Genomic DNA, 16,043 nt, shown 5'->3' with positions numbered 1-16,043 from the left:
ACATATTCAGGGTGTGCACAGGGCAGGGAATAAACTCCCGCTGTTACTCATTATAAGGATGCCGTTTCTAACTCCTTTTGCAATCAAGAGGTAAAAATTAATGGGTTCCCCTCCTCTCGCCACACCCCCAGCCCAAGTGCTGATGCAGCGGGAACGTGCAATGACTAATCCTCCTTAAACCCTGCTGAGCAAAGCATTACCACTGAACTCCGGGGAGCTTGTTTTTTCCAAACCGGCGTGACGTTTGGCACCTGCCAGAGAAAAGTCAGGGGAGCAGCATCCATCAGAGGCACGAGTGGGGAGGTCCAGGTCCCAGCGTGGGGCTGGCTCAGCCTCCAGCTGCCCAAGGGAAGGTGGTAGAAGGGAACAGCTCTGACGTGATGCTGGGTACGGCAGCCGTCGTGCCTCTGAACCCGAGGGCTTGACCCCTCCAACCCTTCTGCCTGTTTTCTTCTACCCCATGGAATTTCCTCAACTGGAGCCGTGATTTCTCAATGCCGAGTCCTGAGGGAATTTTCGAAATACTTGCCTACATGAGGCTTTTCTGAGAGTTGCCTTTCAGGGTGGGTCTGTTACTGGAAGGCTCCTGTTTTACTCCCATGCCCAGATTTTTGTGTCACCACCCACTACAGACATCAACAGCTTCACCTGTGGGAACTGAGAGGGTGGCTCATGGCAAATGGTGGTACCAGGGTCCGGCTCCAGCTCCCTACTCTATCCCAGAGAGTTCCCAGCGGTGGGAAGCTGCCCGTTTTGGGCTGAGCTCCCCACCAGGACTGTCATATCTTCACTTTGGGGAATACCATCAGGTTTTGGTGCTGTAGGAAAACAGGGTGTTTTGCAAGCCCCTGCCTTGGGATTAGAAGCCTGCTGCCTGCACCGTGCTGGGCAGCACCTCCTCCAGGACAGGCTTGGGGCTTTTAAGGTCACTGGCAAGCGCAGAGGAGCAGAGAACAGCCCTTGCAGCAGGAAAGCCCGTTCAGGGTTGAAACACACAGAGCAGGAGCTCTGCTGGTGAGAGGCAAAGAGGTACCTCCAGCCCCCACGCCCCTCTGCCCGGTTCTGGCACCGCTGCCTGCAAATGAGCCTCCAAAGCACCTCCTGAGCAGAGGCCAGGGCACCTCCCAGATCCAAACCCTCCACAGCTGCTGTTTCACAGCAAGTCTAACATTTCCCCTTGCCTCGATGCTCAGCAGAAAGTGAGAGCAAGAGGTGGCTCAGGCACCTGATCTCCTCCTGCCACCTCCTCCGCCTTGCATTTGCACCACCCCAAGCACAGCAGAGACCCCAAACCACCCTGCTCGCCCCAAACCCAGGGGATGCTAAAAATGCCCCTCTTATAAATCCCCCATCCCATCCCTTCCAGTCCTGCTCCACTTGCAGCCCCTGGGCTGCCTTTGATTGCAGAGCCCCTTAACCCTTTCCTCGCTGGTCAAGGGGACAACCCTGCACACCGCTCGGGCAACTGATGTCCCAGGGAATGCCACGGCGTTACAGGTCTCTCATTTCAATCTCTAAACGCCATGGCTTGGGAGCGCTCCTTGCTCCCGTGGTGGCCCCAGCGCTGTCCTTGCCACAGCAAAAAATGGACCCTGGTTAATGAACACCATGGCCAGCTGCCCCAAGGAGAGCCAGCACTGCCCCGGAGCAGCACCCAGCCACATGCTGGCAACACCAGTAGGTGATTGCCATTTGCAGCCTCCAGCCCTGGGAATGGTCCGCAGTTGGCTGTGGGTCTGCGCCCTGTGGCCAGTGGGATTCAGGGAGCGCTGCCTTTTACCTGTTAACCAGCGCTGGGAAGTGCTGGGTTGGTGCCGTGCCTCAGTTTCCCCATCTGGTAAACGATGCTCACCTCCCCGTAAGGTCCTTTGTGGCTCTTGGGCTGCCCAAATGCTGAGCAAAAGAAATGCTCCACCTTTTTCTCTCCCCCCTCGGCACTCAGACACACACAAAAGCACTCTTGGCTTCATCCAAGTGAGGAAATAAGAGATGGAACCTACCCAGGAGGGATCACGGGGGAGATGGGGGTGCTGATCTCTGTCTAAGCACCCTTCCCACCCCCACAGTCACCTTCCCCCCCTGTCCTTCCCTTCCCAAACTGCCCGAAGGCTGGGAGTGCTGCAAGATGCCAGAAAGTCCTTTGGGTGATTAGCAAAACGACCCTCTTTGCTGTCATAGGGGCAACAATTCTCTTTACTGCTCACAGGGAAGTTATATACAGGGGAGGAGGTTTGTTCTAACATTAAAATGCATGGTGTAGGTCGTAAAAAGGAGGGTGAAACGGGGAGAAGAGAGCGGGTTTTTCAGCAGCAGCTCCCCTGAGAGTGGCTGGCGGTGGGGGGAGGTCCTGGGCACCCAGAGGGGACCCCTCCACGTCTGGAGCAGGTCAGCACCCCCCTGGCACTGGGGACGTCAGCCTTGCCAACCAGGTGGGGTGACCGCCAGGCAGGAGAGGTGGCACCTCCAGACCTCTCCTGGGGACCGATGCCGGCGCGGACACCAGCCCCCGAGGCAGAAGAGCACGTCCCGCAGGTGGGAAGGGAAAAGATCAGGAGGTGGTGGTGCCGTGGAGAGGTCGGGGAGCCGCTGCACACCAGGGATGCCGGTGCAGAGGGTCCCTGCAAAAATGCCCATCGCAACAGCGGGAAGCAAAGTGAGAAGAAGAAGGAGGTCGGCCGGCCGGAGCGCCTGCTACATGGCGGTGGTGATCACCCTCTCCTCGGGCTCCAGGGTGTTCTCGTAGGCGTGCTGGCTCTCTTTGGACCTGCGTCGGGAGGGAGAAGCACAGCGGTGAGCTCACCTCCAGCAAGAACCAGCCACCCCAAAGCCACCACTAGGGCCCTGACCCCAAAGCCACCACTAGGGCCCTGACCTTTGCTGGTGCTGGCTGTGGGTTGAGTGAGGGGTGAGGTGGGGAGGGCAGGAGGGGTCCCTCTGCCAGGGGGAGAGCCAAGCGCGGGGTGGGAATTGCTCGGATTTCTAGCGAGGGCTGTTTTGACAGTCAACATCTGCGTGGTGACCTGTGGCCACTTCGGGTGGTTTCCTCTGTTTGGAAGGTGTGATGTAGGGTAAGAAAAATGTGGTGTAGCAGGTTGCAAGGTGGTGGATGGACCATGGGGCTCAACTGCAGGGATGGGGAGAGACTGGGGAGGAGGGGATACTCCCTCATTGCCTTCTCCTTAGCCCTGTCGAGAATAAAAGCCCCCACACCAGACGCATGGGACATGTGAGACCCTGAGTAGGAGAGACCATGGCTCTGCATGTCTTGAGCTGTCCCCAGGGGAATGGAACAGAGCCTGGGAGCCATGGGAAGGTGGTCTGAGCAAGTCCTTCACCTGAAGTCAGCTGCAGCAGTTAGGTATCTCCCTTCATGGCCGTTGGACATGACAGCCTCCTGCTTGTCCTCGACGCTCACCGCTGTCTCGACATTTTCCCTGGAAGGAGGAGAAGAGAGGAGCTGAGACAGAGCAATGGAGGGGTCATGCCGGGGAGTAGCTCGCAATGGTGATGGCAGAGAGGAAGGGAATGCTCCGACACTACAGAGGCAATAAGGTACCTGGCTGTGTGATCCTGGCCTCGGACAGCCAGCTCAGCCTCCTTCCCAGCAGGACATGAGCAAGGGAAGACACCCTTGTGGCAGGTTTGCAGGGACCGTGCCTGGACACCCAGTGCCAGCCCTTGTCTCTGGAGCTGGTACTCCCAGTGACCGGGTGGCAGTCAGCAAGCCTCATTTGTCAATACATGGGATTGTTTTCTCCTGTTAACTGGTTTTTCCAGTCTCCTTCTAGGTAATCTGTTGCAAAATAGTCCCCTATGGGTCCCAACTGACACCAAGAGAAATGTCGTGGAGGCTCTGCCAGTGCCGCAGCACTGGGGCAGGAGGGGAGCTCGTGTGCACGTCTGCGGGTGCGAAGTTGAGCTGCTTTCTCTCAGATGAGAGTCTGGATCACTCGCAGAAGGAACTACAGGGCAGGGACCATGTGTTTGACCTAGCTGGAGCCTAAAAGCACGGCTCTGGAGCAAGCCCATGACCCAAATGGCGCTGGGGGGGGGGGGGGTGGTGTTTAGCTGCGGAGGGTGGGTGCAGGTCCACCCTTCATGAACATCCCCGCCTCTTCCAGCGCTCACCCAAGGGCAATTTCAGAGGTTTTTTCCGAGGAACAGACTGGCATAAACAGGCAACGGTTTGAGCTGATAGCTGCTGTCACAGTGACAGCGCAGAGCTGGCAGCTCGCCAGGCTGCCGAGCCTCGCTGCCCGCTCTTCTGAAGAGAGGCCAGATTAATTAAAACAAGCCGCCATCCTCTGCCTCAAGCCCTTCTCAACATCTTCTGCTTCTGGGCTGGGAAGAGGCAGCTGGGCATGGGCAGAGACGGAAAACACCATCCCTGCCTCCCACTCCATGGGCTGGGGGCTCCTCCAGCTTGAGGACAAAGGTTCCTCTTTGGGAAACAAAGACTACAGTTGCAAATCAGGCCGTATAAATACATACATATATACACATTGCATTATGCATTGGCCCTGAATGCATCCCACAGGGCCCCCTTTAAATGCGTCTGGGGTAGAAGCCGACCTGTCGAACTTTGGGGTACACCCCAAATCGCCACCTCCTCAGCCTGAAGAGGCTGCAGGGATGTGCGGCTACAAAAAGACTCCAGCAACTTTGGGTGCAAAGCACCAGTGCAGAGGAACTGGGAACTGGGCTATAGAGCGCTTTTGCTCTTCATCCCCTCTTAACTTTGAGCTCAGGTTAAAGATCATACTGCTGCAGCTTTGCCAGTTAGCCTGAGCAGGAGCAACAGCCTGTGGCTTTGCTCTGCCAGCAGCGGGCAAGAGGTAACTGGTCCCACAGAGCTTTTTTCTGATGGTTAAGGCCACCTTGGTCGCCTGTGCCATGGGCTCCGGGAAGAGAGTGCGGCCACAGCTCAGCTACCTCCTCTTCTCCCAGCTCTTCCCGGTGCCTTCTGCTGACTTGGCTCGGTCTACTTTGCAAATTAAGCTGTTTGGGGCTTGTTCTCCCATAGATATAATAATGTACCCAGGGACTGCACCCCCAAATCTGTAGGAAACTAGGCTGAAGTCAGCCCCCTGAGACAAGTGCCCACATAAACGAGCCATGATGCTGCAGCTCTCCCATCCCCAGCACAGCTCTTCCTCACGGCAGCATCTGAGTGCTCTGCTTGGGGGTGTCCCTGTGCTGGGAGCAGCAGGGATGGACGGTGCACGCTCGCATCTGGCAATAAGTAACAGGGAGCGGAGACCAGGACAGGGAGTCTTTGCTCTCCCCGCCTGGCTCCTGGAGTAGTGATCACGGTGTTCCCAGCCCTGGCACGGGGACGGAGGCGGCTGGAAGTGACCCATGCAGAGGCAGCTAAGCCCAACCCAAAGCACCTCCCAGGGCTCCCACACTTACACTTTCTCCTTACACCAGAACCTATTGACCACGAAAGCGATGGCCACCAGGACTAGAAACACAACCACTGCGATGACACCCTGCGACCATGGCTGGAGACTGCCCCGGGCTGCAGAAAAAAAGAGGACGCATGTTAGAAATACATCCTCAGGCTTTATCTGCTTCGTCAAGCTTCTCCCATCCAGCTTCAGCAATGTCCAGCCAAAAGCTCCATCCTGCAAAGCCGAGCAAAGCATGTTGCTGTTAATCCAGGCTGGCTTACCTGGGCAATAGCAATGAAATAAAGTGCAAAGAACAGCAGTTTTGCTGGCATTTGCATGTGGAGCATGGTGCCTTGCAGCTTTGGGATCCCATATATACATACATACATACATATATATATATATATATATATGTACGCAGTGGGGCACAGATGACTCAGGGGGGGGGGGGGGGACAAAGGGCCGGGGGACATGGAGGGAGGATGTTTTCCCAAAGTGGCAGGGGAAAGAAGGTGGAGGGGCTTCAGCAAACTGTTTATTCTCCATCCCCAGATGCCACAGACATTGTTCCCACATTATATTCCAAATACTGCTCAGTAAAATAAGGATCCCACAACAGGGACAGTGTCATTCTCACAGCAAATGGTTGCTGGCATGGATTTCAGTAAAATCTACTGTTCAACAATTTTCCAGAGCAGCAAGCTGATTTATGATGGGAAATTGAAGGCTGAAGTGTTCAGAAGAACGGCCTCCAGTGAAAGGCCAGGCAGGGCTGGCGGGAGGTGGTGGTGGGTGACTGGGAGCTCACCACGGCATCCCTGGCTCCCCCAGGGTGGGATGGCTGGCTTCATACATTCATTTTTCTCTAGCTGGGCTCAAGTGGTGATGCAGCCACGGGCGGGGAGGCTGTGAGACATATTCCTGGATGCGGGAGGATCTCAAGGGCACGGTGATGAGAAGAGGAAACCTTGTCCCAGTCCTTGCTGGGGTGGCTGTTCCTCGCCTCCCAACGGCTTTTGGGCAACAGAGCACTCAGATGTATTCAACCCCATCCTTAAGTGTTGTCCTGAATATCAGCATTCACATCAGCACCGAAAGGAGACCTTGTCCATGTGGACATATCCCTTCAGGATTTAATTACTACTTTATTCAGGCACGGCTTTTCCTCTTTCTGCTCATCGAAACACCAACCCCTGCACATAGGCGAGGTCCCTCTGCGTGGGCAGATGGGGCGGGTGGAGGATGATCCCCACCAGCCCCAGCATCAACCTCGGACCCGGTCCCTGCCACTGGCACCCACAAAGCGGAGCTGCCCCAGGATGAGTGCATTGGTACTTCAGTCTGGATGGGGAGCTTTATGCTAGCTGAATACTTCATCTGTCTCATGGGAGACAAACCTCTGCTATAAACAGCAAATAATCTTTACTAGCGGCAATAAAGGTGGGCCGTACGTTCCACGTGTGCGAACTCCTCATCCACAGCCAGCTCCGTGCTGGCTCCGCTGGTGCTGACAGTCCTCATCTCCTTCCTCTGGTTTTGGGGAGGGGGACTGTGCTTTGTTAAGGCTTCCAGCTCCTTGAATCCTTACTGCAAGAGGCTTTTTTTTTTTTAAAAAAAAAAAAAACAAACCACCACCAAACCAAACCAAAGCTCTTTTTTCCTCTTGGAAGTGAAATCAGCCTGGCTGATTCGATGTCTGTGCCAGTCCGGAAAGCGGTGGCACCCCTGGGCGAGCGGCCGGGAGAGCAGCCCTTGAACAACGGCCTTCAGCCCCCCCCCACCTCTCCGCAGAGACACTTGCCATGTTTATTGCAAGGTCCCAGGGCCAATACTCAAGCGGGAGGAATTCAGGCAGAAATCCCCTCTTGTATCAGCAAGTTTTGGCTGAAATCCCATCATATCAGCAGACTGCTGGTGGGGGTACCAGCGGGGCAGTGGCAGTGAGGAAGAGCAGAGCTTGGTCCCCTCCTGCCCCACCTGATGGGCAGGAGATGCTCCTGCCCCTGCTGCCCACCACCCCCGTGGGTGCAGCCCCAAACACACCGATTGCCTCCAGGCTGAGCTTTGGCCCGTTTTGCTTCCTCCCTCCCTCTGCCCTTGGCTGTTATCTCAGCCACAATTATTTATTAGTTGTGGTTTATTTTTCCTGCCAGGGCCAGGGGTTCCAGCCTAAGCCTAGGAGGGGATGGTCGGGTCCAACCCTCGGTGAGGTTTCTGCTGGGGTTAAAGGAGTTCAAGGTCAACCGGGGAATGAAGTCAGCGATGACTGAAATCGCCGAATTTGCATCTCGTGATCTTCAAGCAAAGGAGGTGAGAAGATAAGTGGTAGGAAACATCTTCCGAGCAGCCTTGCTCAGGAGGTACTGTCTGGTTTTGCAAACCAAACCTTACTCAGACAGCTGTTTCCACCCAATTTCGGAGCATCCAAAGCCAAAAGGAAAACTACCAAACCAAAACCAAGCAGTTCTGGCTTTGAGAGACCACGTAGAGCCTGGCTGCAAGGGGAGACGAAGATGGCAGGGGGATCGGCTAATGCCTCCGCATCCGGCTGAAATACCCCCGTGGGCATGGGGAACTTGCGTGGGCATAAGAAAGGAGGCATGGGAAGCAGGCTGAAGCAAGAGCTTGATAGCATCTTCTCCGGGAGTGAGTATGCGGATGGCAGCCCTGGGGGGCACCGCCTGGCTGGAGCCCCACCGGAGCACACCCTGCTGCCCTGCCAGGAGGGATGGCCAAAAGGATGAGTCTCGCTTGTGGAAATGGGACTGTGGTCCTGGAAAAATTCTTTACCAGGGATGTGCCTCCCAGGACAGTCTGTTCCTTGGGCTCTGCCACCTCTTCTCTGTTTCGCCCCACGGCAATGATGGGTTTTTCCCTCCCAAGCAAGGTCTTCTAAGCCAGAGTAAGCAATGTGGGGTCTGCACGTCGACAGACGTGTGCAGCTACAAATGAGACCGAGGGATGTGCCGAGGCCAATATAAGCCCTTGCACGTGCTGTAACTCCGTTTCCGTGCTCAACGGCTGGTTTGAAGACACAGATCTGCTTTTTGATACATTTTCCCTGAGTGCTTGGAAAGCATCGGCTGGCCCCTGTGTTTTCCACTCTCTGAGGAAGCTCTGCCAGGCTCTGAACTGTCATTAAAGGCGCTTTTTTTTTCCTCTTTCCAGGCAACAGCAAAACTTTCAATCCTGCTGACAGTGGAGACCCCAGACTGTTAAATCCTCAGCAAGTTGGTAAACAAATACAGGAAGAGCGGTCAGGGCTGGGGCATCAGAAGGAGAAGGGGGAGGGAATTTTCCAGGACTTTGGCAGCATCAGATGAGTTTTAATTACTCCTCATTATTTCTAGCGTTAGACAAGTCCTTCCACAAATTTCCTAAAAATAATGCCCTGGCCATAGGAAGTTTCTCTATTCAGTCTTCGGGAAGGGAACGGGAGGGCAATTCGCAGAGGAAAATATTTGCTCCCTCACCTCGGCAATGATCAAAATTACAGATTAACAGGAAAACCTGTGAGCTTGGGGAGTGACGCTTACCCAGGGACGAGAGCGAGAAGGAAGAAAGACAGAAAAAAAAAAAAAAAAAAGCCTTAAGAAAACAGATTACTCATCTGGGTGCACAGTCCTACCAGAGGTAAATCAGAGCTGCTTTATCTCTGTCTAAGCAGGAGAAATAAACCTCGGACGGCAGTATTAGCCTTCGGCAAAACAGGTAGAAAGTCTCCGTGCCCCGGCTCCCGCAAGACCTCCCAACCCACCGGACGCCCACCCGTCCCCATCGCCCGCTGATGTGAAGCCGGAGCTAAAGCTCAGGCAGGAGCTGGGATGTTTTTTCTCTTCCCAAGAGGCTCTTTCACAGTTGTCCCTTGTCCCCAGAGCCACCCCACGGAGCAGCTCCCGCCTGCCCGCGTCTCGGCGCACCTTCCTGCCTTTCCCCCCTGCCTCAGTTTCCCCGGGAGGTCAGGCAGCTGCCTGCACTTACCTTCCTGGCAGCAGGCAGGCTCCAAGGCCAGGAGCAGCCCCAGGAGGAGGAGGAGGAGGCAGCGGGCAGGCATGGCGGCAGGCAGAGCCGTGGGCTTTCGGGGAGCGGAGGAGCAGCCGAGCGCGGCCCCTCCTCGCAGGGCGCTGCGCTTTGGGCACGCCGCCCTCCCACAGGAATGAGCGGCTTGGTCAATTATCAAACGTATTAACGAGGGAGGCTGATGCTCACACCTGGTTATTCAAATCCTGCTGCGGGCAGGGGTGGAAGGAGGTGCCTCTTTCTTTCTCCCGCGGAGGCTGGTGGGGAATTTGGGGCAAGGTGACTTGAACCTGACAGTCCCTTTAGGGCGTGGAAGGGGACTCAGCCACAAAACATTCGCATCGGTCCAGGAGGAAGAAACGACGACCAGATGGGTCAACCTCTTCCCCAGCATGGCTGCGGTGCTTGGGGAATGTGGTTGCACAGGACCGGGGTGTCCCCCAAGTCCCCCTCCCCGCAGCGGCAGAGCCAGGGGCTCCAGCGATGCCCCAGCTCTGACATCCATTGCCACCCTGCGGGACCCCAGGTCCTGGGGATGTGGGGAGCTGCCCGGCACGGCCCCCCTCGACTCCTTGCTCTTTTCTTTTCAGCGAGCGTCATTAACAACCCAGCAAAACACATTTGTGGCTTAAAAACATCCATTTAATAAACCAGACTCGATGCCATCCACCTCCAATGCCTTGTTTAATGGAGAGACTGTTAAACAAAGCAAACACAGCATTCATTTTATTGAGCCTTCAGGGCCGTTTCCAAAATTTCTTTGACACCAGATAGAGGTGGAAACACCCAAAGACCCGCAGCAGATGCTGCAGGATGGGGAAGGCTGCAGGTCCCGAGTTAAGTAGCTTCCCAGCCCATGCCGGGTTTGGATGGCTGACAAACCCACCCCGCAGGAAGAATAAAAGCTATTTGGCTTCACAGCTGCACAACTCCAGCTACTCCTGAAGGAAATTTTAAAACTGTGAGCCAGTGGTGTGTTGTAGCATCTCTGCAAGCCCAGCCCCACAGGGGTCTGGTGGTGTGTCCCCCCCCCAGGACCCCGTCTGGGTGCTGGGTCCCAAGCAGGCACCCACAAGGGACCCACGCTCAGGAATGTGCAGCACCCTCAGGAATACATACCCACCGGTGCAGGAATGCCCTCCTCTTTGCCCTGGATGTAGAATAATGTCATTTATCCTGAAAACAAGCCAGAGCTGGCTTGAGATCTACCAGCCTGAAGGCCAGTTCCCGGCTGTCTCCCAGATTCCTTTCCATGGCCAAATGCCCACCTGCAACGTGGGATAATCGCATTCCCAACCCTGCTAGTTTCTGCTTACGAACTCCGTGGGGCAGGGACTCTCCCACTGCACCCAGCGAGGAAGTGGCACGACAGGGACCTGCCCATAAGAAGTCCCTATAAAAGCAATCTAATCCTGTTACGGCAAAAAAGGAATAGCTTGTGAAGAAATAAAAATGAGAGTGAACTTCGGGTTTCCCATGACTTGATTCCATGTTATCTACCCAGGAAAGCAGGCAAATCTTGCGATCTTTGCTGCCTGCTTGTTGCCCAGCAAAACACCTAGCTGTTTAGAGCAGGAGGCTTTATCAGCAGATCAGAAGTCCTAGAGAAGCCAGTCCTGCTGCTGCCCTTGGAAAATTCAAGGGCTGAGACATTTCTCTGCTATTGCTATGCACCTCCCAGTCACGCCTGGGGCTGCGGCAGGTTGCTCACAGGGTTCCTTCTGGTTCTCCTCCACACGTACTCCGGGTTGTCTTCTCACCCCAGGGCTCTGCCCAGCCCAGCTCCAGGGACCCTGGGCTGATTTTCCAAAGATAGGGATGTCTCAAGGATCCACCCGTATCCTACAGTGTGTTGAGGGGACAGGACATGCCAAACCAGACCCCGAGATGAAAGCAGGGCTGCTGTGCCTTGCTGACAGGGGTCTTGCTGTTGGCTCCCTCCTGAGGAGCAAATAACACTTTACCATTGCTCATTCCCACATTTATCAGAAATTTAAGGAAATTGAATTGTTTGGGGCTTGCTGATGAGGCCAGGGAATCGCTCGTTTGCTTATCTCAAAGCTCCCCTGTGCTCCAATGCATCTTCTTTAGCCCCAGGCAGCTATTAGGAAGGTATGCGCTCTTGTGGCCGCAAGCTCCCTGCTTGGTTGCATATCCCTGGGATCGGCCTGGGGGAATGAAACATAGCAAGTCACTGTAATGGCAGCAGCCTTTTGGCAGGGGCGAAGTCCAGAATTTCAGCAAATAATTTGCTATACGGTTTCTCCTTTTGTCATTCTGGCCATGGCTTGGGACCTGCAGAGATGACAAGCTACGTGTTTCTGCTGCAGCACACTGGAAATGTTGCTGTCTCTCTCATTTAAGCCTTCAGCATCACCCCGCTGTGGTGAGTCAAAGCCCTACAGGTCCGTTTTATGAGTGAGGGAAACTGAGGCACAGAAAGGGAAATCACCTTGGCAGCATTTAGTCAAACCCAAGTGGAGCCAGAGCCAGCTCAGTTCTCTCTGTCGTGGTTTAACCCCAGCCAGCAACTAAGCACCACGCAGCCTCTCGCTCGCTCCTCCCACCTCCCAGTGGGACGGGGAGGAGAATCGGGAAAAAAAGTAAAACTCGTGGGTTGAGATAAGGACGGCTTAATAGGGAAAGCAAAAGCCACGTGCACAAGCAAAGCAAACCAAGGAATTCATTCACCACCTCCCATGGGCAGGCAGGTGTTCAGCCGTCCCCAGGAGAGCAGGGCTCCATCACACCTAACCGTTACTTGGGAAGACAAACACCATCACTCTGAACATCCCTCCTTTCCTTCTTCTTCCCCTACCTTTAAATGCTGAGCATGACATCATATGGTCTGGAATATCCCTTTGTCCCAGCTGTGTCCCCTCCCAAATTCTTGTGCACCCCCAGCCTACTCGCTGGTGGGGTCTTGTGAGAGGCAGAGAAGGCCTTGGCCCCGTGTAAGCGCTGCTCAGCAATAGCTAAAACATCCCTGCGTTATCAGTTCCAGCACAAATCCAAAACATAGCCCCATACTACCTACTATGAAGAAAATTAACTCTATCCCAGCCAAAACCAGCACACTCTCCCAGGGACCCACGTAAGCATTTGCCAATACAACTGGTCTTGCACAAAGCAAGTCTTGGAATTTCAGGATTTACACTGGTATCCTCCAAAAACTGGCGGGTTTTTTCCCCTAAGAAATATGTCACTTTTAGCCAAAATTAACATTTGCTCAAAGCAACATTCCTTAGCCTAAAATGTGTTCCTGGGTGATATGGCTCAGAGCACAGATGCCAGTTCCTCTTTGAAAAACGTTGTGGGGCTCTGTGTTTTAATGGAGGTTATTTTTCTTTCTCTTTCAGTTCCTTCCTTCCTCCATCCCTCCTTCCTTCCCTCCTTCATCCTCTCCATCTCCTCCTCCTTCCCCCCCCACTCTCAGAGAGAGCCATAAAAATAAATATATGAGAGCAAGCCTAAACATCCCCTAAAGAAGAGATTATATTTTTCCTAGAAAAAAAAGTAATGATGAATTTGTTACATTTCAATAACCGCTCCAAAAAGAAAAAAAAAGAAAACAAAAAAAAACCAAAAAACAACCACAAATCCAATTTTTAATTGCTTGTTTCTTTTGACATTTGCCATCAAACCTAGATATTCCTTGCTTGCCCCAGGATTCTCTCCTTTCCCACTGACACTGGCTTTCAAATCCTGCCTGGGATGGATGCTGCCGGGGGAGAGCCAGGAGCTACAACTGCTATGAAAAGGGCATTTTCTTGGCCCGGTGTGCCAGTGTGGATAAACGGCAGCTGAAAAAGGCAGCCCCTTCTCAGGCTTTTTGTCCATCACAGCTCTGTACCCCACTTCCCCTCTTTAAAAATGCCTTTAAGCAGCAATATATTTTCTTGTTTATGTCCTGATGAAAACCCTGGTGTCAATGGTGTGGCAATGGGGCATCGCCCCACACCGGCTCCGTCCTCCCCCACCAGCCAGGGCTTCAGCTGGGCCGTTTGCTCCCCTCCTGTACAGACACACAGGGCCAAGAAAAAAAACACCTCTCAGCATTCTATTAGACATTTTATTAGACCATTCGTGAATCTCCCAGGGCTGATGCTAATTGCAAGCCTTGAGTAAGCAGAAGGGAGAGCGGGGTGCCATGGTGGTGGCTGTGATCCTTCTGGACCCTCGTTTGGGGAGGATGTGGATTTTCCCCTTCTCCTCCCAGGCAGCCTGGATGCTCCGTCGGTGTCAGTCGGGACCGTTCCTGACAGGACACACGCTGGGAGCTGGTACCCAGCAGCCGTCTGAGATGGGTCCCAGACATGGCACCAGCATCGGGCACCAGGTATGCCCTTCATTTTCCCTCGAGATCTGCTCAGTAACATCACCACGGCCCATGCATATTTCCCGGGATCCTCTGGATGGTGTTTTTTACACCAGTTGATTTTTGGCTCGGATCTCTGGGCCGCATTCACATCGGCCACCGTCTGCGCTGGGGCCTGATGCTGCTGCTCCGTACATCTAAGGGCAGCAATGGGCTCTCTCCTCTCTCCAGCTGCCTGTTTGCACACAGCTGCCAGAATTTGTCCTCTCTGAGCTCCCTGCTCTTCTGTCCCTGGGGTCCATAGCGGCCAGGGGTCTGACAGCACATTCACTCAGCCTCAGGCCCTACAACCTTGGAAAATTAGGCTGAGAAAACACCTACCTGATCTGCCCCCACCTTGCCCTGGGCTGGGAGGAATCAAACTAAAAAGCCCTGAAATAAGAAGAAATTCCACCTGCCTTATTGCTGGGGGATAAGCCTGCATCCGTGCTTCTCCCTCTGCTTTCCCATCTGTTCAGAGGGCATACTGCACCCCTAATCACCTCTGAGCACAGGGGAAAGTGCCGCTGCATTGCTGGAGTGGCAGATAGCCGGGATCCCAATACGTGATGCTCAGAAAGGGAGAAGGGAGCTGACTTCGCTCTGGATATTCCCTCCTGCCCAGCGATATCGAATGGAATGAATAATTTACTATCCGATCATCTCTAATCTTCGTCCCATAAAATCAGCAGCAAGCTGGGAGGGTTTTTGAAGCCTCCAGCTGCATTTGCTGATAAGACATGAGGCAGGAAAGATTGGAAGCCCATAAAAATGATAATCTCAAGCTTCAGTGTAACTTGGTGGAAGGGTTTTCTCCTGTCCTTTCATTAAGGATGGATTTCACGATCTTCCTTAAATAACAACAAGCCTTCTCATGAGGAATCTCCCACCCGAAAACTGATTGCATCATCATTAGGAAATAGGAGGCCAAGAAGCCAGATAAAAATAGCTGGAGCACAGGTTAGCGCAAGGGCCACGGCCTTGTAGAGCAAATGGTACCTGCCTTTATGGGGTGGGAGGAAAGGGGGGGATTGGAAGTAATTTCTGAACACAGAGAGAAGCTTTAGGCATTGGGGCTCTGCCTGGGAGCGTTGGGCACCAACACTGTGCCAAACTGCCGGCCACAAGCCTGGCTGTGGAGCAAAGCGCCATCCTCCTCATCCTGCACCTCCTCGGTGTGAAAAGAAACATCAAGCCTCATTTCAGTCTGGCTTGGTACAGCATCCTCCTCTCTGGCCCCAGATTTGGTGAGTCTGGCTATTGCCTGGGAGAAGAAGGGAAAGGAAAAACCCAACTCATCAACAAATTCCACGTGTATCTCAACAAAGATGACCAAGAGGAGGAGAAGGGAAGAGTTGGCTGGCTTGGTGAGGGTGGATAGTTTCAGGAAATAATTATCCCTGATGCCAGAATAGGAGAAAATTAAAAGTGTAAACTATAATCAGATGTTAAGTTGCTTTTCTTCTGCTAATTGAAATAATGTTTTCTCTGCTACCCACCACTCTACCCCTTTCAGATGCTAATCCCTATCAAACACGGACTTACAATTACAAATTCATAGGCATCTTTCCCAGGAGCAGAAATTGCTTTGCCCTGTAACCTCTAAGATGAGGTCTTAATAGGAATTCACGAGCAGTCGCTGGTAAAGCTTCATTAGCTGGAGAGAATAGACAAGGGCAAGTTGCAGTGCTCCCTAACCACTCTAGGGAAAAATTAATTTAAATTACTCTGTAAAGTAACAAGGCCAGATAATGTGTTTCCTTCTCGGATTATTGTTTTCCGACACCCTAATGCGCTCGTAGATTAGGTTGCTTTGCCTGTCTTGATGGTGGTCCATGCTAAGTTGTGGTTTATGGAGATCAGCAGCCTTTGGAAGGAGAAACACCAACCCCTTGGGCCAGAGCTGGATGGAGGTGAGGTGAAGATCTGGCCGTTTCTCATCAGGTTGGGTTGCTTGGAGGCTGTTGGGGAGGCAGGGAGCAACCACCTCCGCTATCACTTCAACACAGCCGAGAAGAGAAACCTGGCTATTGAAGGTGACGTTTCAGCTTTTCCCTGATTGAAAGCTGGTCCAAGCCAGTGGAAGGAGTCCTGCTGATTTGGACAGCTCTGGATTTGCTACCTGGAGGCTGGAGCCTGAGCAATGCTGAGCCCCCTGCTGCCAAGGGCTAGACCAGCATGGGAAACCTCTCCCAGAAGCCACCACCCGTCAGCAAAGGTAGCATCGTGAGGCCGATTCCCAATCAGCTAAACCCTAAAATGCCCTGAAATAT

General features: G+C 53.6%; 1 protein-coding gene across 2 annotated transcripts; it reads right to left on the bottom strand.

Moving 5' to 3' along the window:
• Nucleotides 1-2,660: 2,660 nt before the first annotated feature.
• On the bottom strand, nt 2,661-9,582 carry PDZK1IP1 (PDZK1 interacting protein 1). Of its 2 annotated transcripts, XM_049808913.1 has the most exons (4): nt 9,375-9,582; nt 5,413-5,521; nt 3,336-3,434; nt 2,661-2,764 (listed from the first exon to the last, which is right to left on the bottom strand). In XM_049808913.1, exons 1-4 carry the CDS (start codon nt 9,445-9,447, stop codon nt 2,692-2,694), a joined length of 354 nt encoding a protein of 117 aa, XP_049664870.1. In that variant the 5' UTR covers nt 9,448-9,582; the 3' UTR covers nt 2,661-2,691. The 2 variants fall into 2 exon arrangements, with proteins under 2 accessions (XP_049664870.1, XP_049664869.1); XM_049808912.1 differs by lacking the exon at nt 9,375-9,582 and having other exon boundaries at nt 5,413-5,872.
• Between the last annotated feature and the right edge of the window lie 6,461 nt (nt 9,583-16,043).

This window comes from Accipiter gentilis, chromosome 8 (assembly GCF_929443795.1).
Source record: "Accipiter gentilis chromosome 8, bAccGen1.1, whole genome shotgun sequence".
NCBI classification, from domain to species: Eukaryota; Metazoa; Chordata; class Aves; order Accipitriformes; family Accipitridae; genus Astur; species Astur gentilis.
Note: the sequence above shows the minus strand (reverse complement) of the source record. Positions and strands in the feature narration are given on the sequence as shown.

What these genes read in the sequence shown, in the direction of transcription:
- PDZK1IP1 (XM_049808912.1), bottom strand. Translation starts at nt 5,786, where the DNA reads ATGTATGTATGTATGTATATATGGGATCCCAAAGCTGCAAGGCACCAT. An exon ending in TTCTGGTGTAAGGAGAAAGT is followed by an intron (nt 3,435 to 5,412) that starts GTAAGTGTGGGA and finishes TCCTCCTTCCAG; the next exon opens with GGAAAATGTCGAGACAGCGG. An exon ending in ACTGCTGCAGCTGACTTCAG is followed by an intron (nt 2,765 to 3,335) that starts GTGAAGGACTTG and finishes CTCCCGACGCAG; the next exon opens with GTCCAAAGAGAGCCAGCACG.